We start from the raw sequence: 9,711 nt of genomic DNA, 5'->3' as shown, positions 1-9,711 counted from the left end.
TTTACTGGTCGAAAGAGGTGACGATATGGGACTAAAATCTCTCCCCCAAATGGCGTGCTGTGGTGTTATCACTGTAGGCTTGCTGAAGGGCATTGATATGAAACGGGAGAACACATGCAGTATTAAAGTGAGGAAACGAATCCAGTACTTTGGCAAGGCAAACAAGTGCTTAAATCAGTGGGTTACCCGTCTGATGGAGCTATCCTACATATAGCAGTAATCACTATGCTAATATGTTACACTGCAATTTGATTCTACAAACATTACAATTCTCTAGGTTACTGCAGATGGCGACGTCGCGGGCTGAGAAAGTGACGGAGTTCCTCACTTGTGTAATCTGCCAGGAACTGTACACAGACCCCTGTACACTGAGATGTGATCACACATTCTGCAGGAAATGTGTCACAGGATACATCAAAACCAGACCAGATGCTATACAGTCCAAGACGATCCCCTGTGCCTTCTGTCGACAAGATACCAAGGTCCCCAGCCCCAGCAGGCCTGTGGAGGAGTGGGCGGGGCAGATCAAACCCAGCATTATTATACAGGGGCTGATTGACACACAAGCTGACGTTGTCAAAACAGGTATTAGTTTTGTTTTTTTGTATGAATTTTGCAAACATACATCTTGTAATAAAAATATTTTTATGGCATTGTAAGATTAAATGGTGCTTGTTTTTTAAGTATAGTATAATGATATCATAACAGCAACAGACTGTTCCAAGGATAACAACTAAACAACACCAGAAAATATACATTATCTATAAAACGAATTTGTCAAAAGCATGCCTCTGTAAACTGTAAACAAGTCTTAGGAACAAAGATGCAATGTGTATTTTCTTAAGGTCAGTGTGCACTGGCCATGCAACTACTTATTGCCATGTTGATTATTGGCGGCGAACTTGACGCTACCATAATGTATATAAATATATATTAAGGTGACCCATAATGCACTGGAAAACAAATTGTCTAAAAAGGTCTACAAATGATACTGTCTGTAAAGGGTAATTATAGAATGTTACAAATAGATAATATTGATCAGTACTTCACGCTTGTAAAGTGTAAATGTACCTGTTAGGTGAGTGAGTGAGTTAAGTATTACGCCACTATTAGCATGCATCGTGGCAAGAATTCGGCTCCAACCCGAGTCTTCAGCGTGATGGACCAGCACTTAATCTCCCACCCTAACCCACCTGCTTCAACTTACTTGAAAATAGATAAGGGCATTATCTTTCTTCGAGTTTTAAACTTTTGATTTATAAAACAAATATTATGATCTGTCAAATAACTACAGACATGTCCACTTACAGGTTCCGCTTCATGTTGCTCAGTGTGTGAGAAGTTAGGGGAGACAACTCCGGGAGCCTCATGGTGTTCCAATTGTAAAGTGTCTCTCTGCGAGAGATGTGTCAAGATGCATCGTGCAAATCCTGCATCACATGGCCATGAGATCTGTGACCTTTCCGGGAAGGTGAAGGTGAAGAGGAGGCGTAAGGTCATGTGCAGGGAACACAAGGATGAAGTTATAAAGCTTGTCTGTAAAGACTGCCACAAAGCCGTGTGTCAGACATGTTGTGTTATTTACCACAGGCAATGTGAGTCTGTCGTTACCTTAGAGTCAATGTTGCCAACCATGACCCACGATTTGAGAGAGAAGGCTAATGTATTGTCAAAGAATATACATAGGAAACAAACACTTGTTCAGAAAACAAACAAGAAGATTAGCGGAATTGAGAAAAACAAAGTAGCAGCAGAAAGTCACATCAAATCTGTTGTTGAGAGAGTCATCGCCAACATCAAGCAGAAAGAAAACCAACTGATAAATAAAGTCAGGGATATTTCAGACAAACAAACTAAGCAACTTAAAGCAGTTGTTAAATCTGAAGAGATTGAGATGCAGATGTCCAAACAACATTGTGAGTTCATTGACCAGGCCTTGGTATCGGACTGTGAGAAGGACCTGTATGATGCGTATCAGGCCTGGGAGTCGAGGGTTGTGGAGTTGGGGGATTTCAGGGACACAGACACAGTAGACAAACAGGAAATAGATGGCATCAGGTTTATGCCTGACATGGACAATATCCAGTACATCCTGAATGAGCTTCAGTTGGGGAAGATTGACGTCACACGCCAGGATCAAAGTACATGTCTGCCGTCTCCAGTGCGGGTGGACATGATAGATGGAAGGATGGCGAGTGATGAGGGGAAACCGGATCTACAGGACATCACAGTTCTATTTGTAGACGGTATACAAACAATTGTAGTCAGTGACATGGGGAACAATTCATTGAAATCTTTCTACACCAGAAAAAAGAAGCCATGTCATAGTAAACTCCCCCTGGGTGAACTGCTATGTGGTGTAACACGGTTGAAGGAGAACCAGGTGCTGGTTTCTGTTGCTGCGTCCCGTGAGATTGTCACAGTTGAAGTGACCCCAGACCTGAAGCTCGTGTCGACTATAACAACAAGCAAAACGTACATGTCTCGCTGTTCTGGGTCCTTCATCTCTCGCAGCAGGTACTGATGACTGTGTCGATATCCTGGACATGGCGGGACACGTGCTGAGGTCAGTCACCACACACAACAAGGATGCATTGTTTGCTATGCCCTACAACATGTGTGTCAACAACAAGGGCAACATACTCGTGTCTGACTGTGAGAAGAAGTCTGTGACATGTGTGACGCCAGAGGGGGGTGTTGTGTGGAGATACGCCCCTACCGGAGACAGAGCTCTCAGTATGCCTGCTGGTATCACAACTACCAGCACAGGAGACATCTTGCTTGCAGACATGAAAGCCAAGAAGATGATACAGCTGACAGATTCAGCGGAGTATGTCGGAGATGTTGCCACGTCACAGGCCGCACATTGTGTTTTTTGCGCGATACATGTAGATAGGCATGACACAATGTATGTGTGTGGTGAAAGTCAGATACGCAAAATCAAGTTCATGTAGTCACATCAATGATTGAATTCATCGGTATCGCTTGGTTAAAACAAATGATTTCAATTTGGAAGACATGTTTTGTTTTTTTTTGTAGGATGATTAAATACACAAGAAAACCGATCCTTCGAAATGTCATGTCTTAAGTCGATTATTTCATCATAAAATAACACTGCCAATAACAAACATAATGGGCAGTTTAAGGTAGTGAGTTCAGAATGTTGCAATCAATGTGATCAGTTCTTCAGACTTTATTGTGATGGAGTTGATCCTGACCAACTGGTGCAATACTATACTTGAAAAATATGAGTGGAAAAACACAGTTACACATTTGTGTAATTTTCTTGACATTTGGTTTGTACTTAGATACATTTATAAATAATTGCTATATTGTGTTTATCCCCAGTACATGTTTCATTGTATACAGGTTCTATGTCACAATATGTGATTGCTTTTAAATAAGAAACTCTGTTTTTATTTAAAGGTGAGACTGCATAGGAAATGTGCCCAATATTCATATCTTAATACTGTTGTTCATACAATGTATAAATTAGTTTGAAAACTTAGTTTGACTTGAATGTGCTGTGCATATCTTGATAATTCGTTGGAATGCTTACCCTTGTTCACATTTTTTTATTACTTACCTACTTCTTGAATAGTATTTCATCGTTCTTTGCACCGAATAAGAAATCGAATGTATTATGCATCACCATATCGAGTATACTATTGTGATGAATATGTGCACCATCTTCTCTTTTCGAAATAACTAATAACATTTTCCACAATTGGATAAAATGTCAGTTCCATGACATGAAGAAATCAAGTCGTGTTCTAGTCCTTCATAAACACACCAGTTGTTTTGCGAACATCCTTCCACATATTCGGACTTTGAAGCTATTTTGAAAAAAAATAATTTCCTATTTTACTTGCATATTATGAACAAATCTGATTCTGGTTGAATAGCTAGACACCACACACAACAAGGATGCATTGTTTGCTATGCCCTACAACATGTGTGTCAACAACAAGGGCAACATACTCGTGTCTGACTGTGAGAAGAAGTCTGTGACATGTGTGACGCCAGAGGGGGGTGTTGTGTGGAGATACGCCCCTACCGGAGACAGAGCTCTCAGTATGCCTGCTGGTATCACAACTACCAGCACAGGAGACATTCTGCTTGCAGACATGAAAGCCAAGAAGATGATACAGCTGACAGATTCAGCGGAGTATGTCGGAGATGTTGCCACGTCACAGGCCGTACATTGTGTTCTTTGCGCGATACATGTAGATAGGCATGACACACTGTATGTGTGTGGTGAAAGTCAGATACGCAAAATCAAGTTCATGTAGTCACATCAATCATTGCATATATTCAAGCATCGGTATCGCTTGGTTAAAACAAATGATTTCAATTTGGAAGACATGTTGTTTTTTTGTTGTAGGATGATAAAATACACAAGAAAACCGATCCTTCGAAATGTCATGTCTTAAGTCGATCATTTCATCATAAAATAACACTGTCAATAACAAACATAATGGGCAGTTTAAGGTAGTGAGTTCAGAATGTTGCAATTAGTGTTATCAGTTCTTCAGACTTTATTGTGATGGAGTTGATCCTGACCAACTGGTGCAATACTATACTTGAAAAATATGAGTTGAAAAACACAGTTACACATTTGTGTAATTTTCTTGACATTTGGTTTGTACTTAGATACATTTATAAATAATTGCTATATTGTGTTTATCCCCAGTACATGTTTCATTGTATACAGGTTCTATGTCACAATATGTGATTGCTTTTAAATAAGAAACTCTGTTTTTATTTAAAGGTGAGACTGCATAGGAAATGTGCCCAATATTCATATCTTAATACTGTTGTTTATCCAATGTATAAATTTGTTTCAAGTGTGGACTTGAATGTGCTGTGCATTTCTTGATATTTCGTTAGAATGCTTACCCTTGTTCACATTTTTTTATTACTTACCTACTTCTTGAATAGTATTTCATCGTTCTTTGCACTGGATAAGAAATCGAATGTATTATGCATCACCATATCGAGTATACTATTGTGATGAATATGTGCACCATCTTCTCTTTTCGAAATAACTAATAACATTTTCCACAATTGGATAAAATGTCAGTTCCATAACATGAAGAAATCAAGTCGTGTTCTAGTCCTTCATAAACACACCAGTTGTTTTGCGAACATCCTTACACATTTTCGGACTTTGAAGCTATTTTGAAAAAACATATTTTCCTATTTTACTTGCATATTATGAACAAATCTGATTCTGTTTGAATAGGTAGACATCATCTCAATGTTTCCGGTTCCGTCAGATTGTCTGCTTTCAGAAAAAAAACTATTCTTTGAAGATTTTCAAAAGTGTAATTGTGCTAGACATCCTCCCTGAGGCTAGGCGAACAGATGACGACAACACTAAACCATAAACTCGACATTCCAAAAAGTTGAATATGAGGAATAAATATGTGTAATGTCATGTGATTATTCCTGATTAATTCTCCATGTAGCACACATCCTGTCTATGTCATGTATCCAAGTACAACAGTTACAACCACAAAAAATATTCATATACATTTCACAAATACTTTTACACTACGTATTTTTTTTCATCTATCCTCCGTTCAATTTGAAAGTTTTCCACAATGTAATTCCCAAATTAACGTGTGGCTATATTTTTTCAAATATTTTATCATCAAACTGATGAGGCGACATTCTTTCACTAAAAGCTACATCGATCACAGTTCTCCACCTTTCGCAGCTGACCTTGGCATGTCCACATTCTCTACAAACCTTCACCTCCATCACACAATGGACTATACTCTCACACTTTGACGTCTGCCGATGGTGTTACTTTTGCCTCAGGAAAGCATATCCACCTAACTGTATTACGATCCTGTATGGTCAGACCTTTGCACTTGACTGTACGGTGATCCTTTATGACCTGACCTTTGCACTGGACTGTATGATGATCCTGAATGACAATGCCTTATTATCAGACAGTACGATAATCCTCTATGAAAATATTTTTTAATCAGACTGTACAGGGATCCTTTCTCAACTGGTCTCTGTATCAGACTGTGATGATGACACTGTCTCATCTGACCTTTGTATCGGACTGTACAACAATTTTGTATGACCTTACCTTTGTACCGGACTATGATGATCCTGTAAGACAATGCCGTATTATCGGACTGTACAACAATCTTGTATGAAAGGGTTTTTCAATGAAACTGTACAGTGATCCTATCTCCATTGTATCAGATTCTGTATCAGACTTTTCAGTGATGCTGTCTCTACTGATCTCTGTATGAAAAGATTTTAGTAGCGGACTGTGCTGTGATCCTGTTTCCATTGACCTTTGTATGTGACTGGCCTGGTGATCCTGTCTCCATTGACCTTTGTATGTGACTGGCCTGGTGATCCTGTCTCCATTGACCTTTGTATGTGACTGGCCTGGTGATCCTGTCTCCATTGACCTTTGTAGTATGTGACTGGCCTGGTGATCCTGTCTCCATTGACCTTTGTATATGACTGGCCTGGTGATCCTGTCTCCATTGACCTTTGTATGTGACTGGCCTGGTGATCCTGTCTCCATTGAACTTTGTATGTGACTGACCTGGTAATCCTGTCTCCATTGACCTTTGTATGTGACTTGCCTGGTGATCCTGTCTCCATTGACCTTTGTATGTGACTTGCCTGGTGATCCTGTCTCCATTGACCTTTGTATGTGACTGGCCTTGTGATCCTGTCTCCATTGACCTTTGTGTGTGACTGGCCTGGTGGTCCTGTCTCCATTGACCTTTGTATGTGACTGGCCTGGTAATCCTGTCTCCATTGACCTTTGTATGTGACTGGCCTGATGATCTTGTTTCAACTGACCTTTGTATCAGATTTACGATGATCCCGTAGGACGCGAATGAGGCCTGGGGGTCTGGGATGTAACGTCCGATCCCATTATCAAAGTAACCAATCTGTGATTATGCAAACTTATCATGGCAATACCTGCTTCACTCTGAAATTGCGAATGTGCACCTCACCTGTTGTGAGGTACTCATTAAAGGGAAGCATGTAATATCGATTTTGATAACCGTATCAAAAACAACAAGATCGAATAACCACTTCTTGTTTGTTTCATATTCAGCCACCATCAAACCTTCGTCCAGCACAATGGGTCTCACGGAAGGCGATCTTAATCCTTTTGCATGCAGGACACAGCTGGCAGCCACATGCACAAAAAATATTATTAGGCCACAGCGTCACTGTCTAACCAGATATGAACTGGTGAAACAGGACACAGCTGGTAGCAACATGCACAAAAAATATCATTAGGCCACAGCGTCACTCTCTCACCAGATACAAACTGGTGACACAGGGCACAGCTGGTAGCAACCTGCACAATTCTGTTATAGGCCACAGCGTCACTATCTCACCAGATTAAAATTGTTGACACAGGACACTGTTGGCCGCCACATGTACAATACTGTTATAGTCGACAGCGTCACTATCTCTCCAGATATAAACTGATGACACAGGACACAGCTGGTAGCAACATGCACAATACTGTTATAGGCCACAGCGTCACTATCTCGCCAGATTTACATTGCTGACACAGGACACAGCTGGTAGCCACATGCACAATACTGTTATGGACAACAGCGTCACTATCTCACCAGATATAAACTGTTGACACAGGGCACAACCCTCGACTTAGGAGCGGCAGACAACCTACATGTATAGCCGTAGTTGTTATGGTGATATGTTTCTCTGTGCTAGGATTTTACCACAGTATTCTGGTCACTTGGCATTTGCAAACATTACACATATAGACATTACATTACACAGAGAATATCAAGAAAAAGACTCTTTGTTGATGTCGTGCTCAGTGGCTATGTGACCGCCTCTGTGGTCTGGTGCTGGATCGTCTGGGATTCGATCCCCGGGCGCGTCATACCAAATGACGGTAAAATATGGTTCTTGTTGTTACCCTGCCTGGTGCTCGGCATTAAGGAGCTAAAACTAAGGATTGGTCGACTCGGAGTCAGTACATTGTGTGAGTATTCATGTTAAACTGCAGCATGGTATATCAGTGTGCCTGCACTATAATTCGGCATCAGTCTGCACTGGTGCAAATAGTCTCACACACACAACACACACACAACACACACACAACACACACACAACACAACACAACACAGCACAACACAACACAACACACACGCACACACACACACACTCACGTCGCTGCATGAGTGCAATAATCTTGGACGCGACGTCAAACACCATTTCACCTCACCTCAGTGGCTGTGATTCAAAATGTCCAGATGTCCATGTTTTGAAAGTAAATGGTTACAATTGTGTAGATTCATTGCTAATCCCGTCCCCGCCGGCTTCACTCTCACTGTCTAACTACACTCAACCTGCCTCTGAGAAAGACAAACTAAACCCAATTCACTCTTACAGAAAAGAACTAATTTGAATATAAATATTTATTTTGAAACTTACAGTAACTTCAACGTACATCCTTCCAACATCGATATTACATATGTCGAGAAAGGGAGAAGACTTGTTGTTCACAATCCAGAGGAAAATCCAAAAAGGAAATTAATACAGAAATTGATATGTGATGAGCTGTTCGGAATCCAATTACTAATTCGATATGAGGAAAATGCATACAGTTATATTTGTTGTTACATACGATTAAACTGTGAGCCAATAAGGCTAAAATGGTGTTATGGTGTTCAAAAACAATACTTACAAAAATAAGTAGGTTGATTGAACAAGTATTATTTGATGGTGAGAGGTAGATTGTTCCAATGGGAAGCAAATGTGGAGGAACAGCGTCTGTGGTCATATGTTCGTGGTATGGTGAGCATTGAGACGCTGGTCGATCTGGGGTATCTAGATGGTACATATTCCCTTACTAAGCTCAAAAGGTATGATGGAGCGGAGCCTTTCGTACATAGGTAGGCGATACTCAGGATCTTATGTTCGATCCTTACTGAGGCCGGTATCCAGTGGAGGCGAATCAAGACTAGTAAGATTTAGGAGTGTCTGTTGCTTCATGTGATAATTCAGGTTAAGTTGTACAGAACAGTCTTTAGTTATAGTACAAGGACACCAACTAACCTCAACATGCATCAACTCGATAATTCGATGCAGGTTTAACTGAATATTCCCAACGGAAACGCTGTCGATTACCTGATCTAACACTGACAACCCTTCTCCCAGAAAAAGAAAAACATGCATTCACAATGTTCCTCAAAATATGATACGATACGTAAGGCATGTTATACTGGTTAGGATGGGCATTTGTTTGCCTTTGGTCGTCACATTCCTTTAAAACTTGAAAGTGATGTAAAGGAGTAAGGAGAGAATTGTGACAATAAGGCTTAACTAACTACGTGTACAGTTTAATCCACTTCTTTCCAGCTTACACGCCATGATGAAACTGAAATTCAGCGTTGAAACAAACTCACTCACCCTCCATTACCAGAGTGTTGGTACATGGCATAAGTTGAAAATGTAAATGGCTGTCTGTTGGAACGCGTTCACATTGTTACTTACCACTGGGCGCATTGACGTCCATCAAGACACAAACTAATTCAAGTGAAACCAATTTATGTACTTTTGTGAATATTAAGATTTTGAGTCGAAATAAGTATACACATGGATGTCGAAAAGGTACATATAGAATAACTAAATCAACAGCCAAATCATAAATACATCATAATTCATATTTTGTCTCAG

General features: G+C 40.3%; 1 protein-coding gene across 1 annotated transcript; it reads left to right on the top strand.

Annotated features, from left to right (window-relative positions):
* The first annotated feature begins 287 nt into the window (after nucleotides 1-287).
* LOC124132467 (E3 ubiquitin-protein ligase TRIM56-like) lies at nucleotides 288-2,524 on the top strand. The gene is made up of 2 exons (XM_046496377.2): nucleotides 288-585; nucleotides 1,311-2,524. The coding sequence occupies exons 1-2, from the start codon at nucleotides 288-290 to the stop codon at nucleotides 2,522-2,524; spliced, it is 1,512 nt and encodes a 503-aa protein (XP_046352333.2).
* The last annotated feature ends 7,187 nt before the right edge of the window (nucleotides 2,525-9,711 follow it).

This window comes from Haliotis rufescens, unplaced genomic scaffold (genome assembly GCF_023055435.1).
Source record: "Haliotis rufescens isolate VD_foot unplaced genomic scaffold, xgHalRufe1.0.p SCAF_11, whole genome shotgun sequence".
Lineage (NCBI taxonomy): Eukaryota > Metazoa > Mollusca > Gastropoda > Lepetellida > Haliotidae > Haliotis > Haliotis rufescens.
Note: the sequence above shows the minus strand (reverse complement) of the source record. Positions and strands in the feature narration are given on the sequence as shown.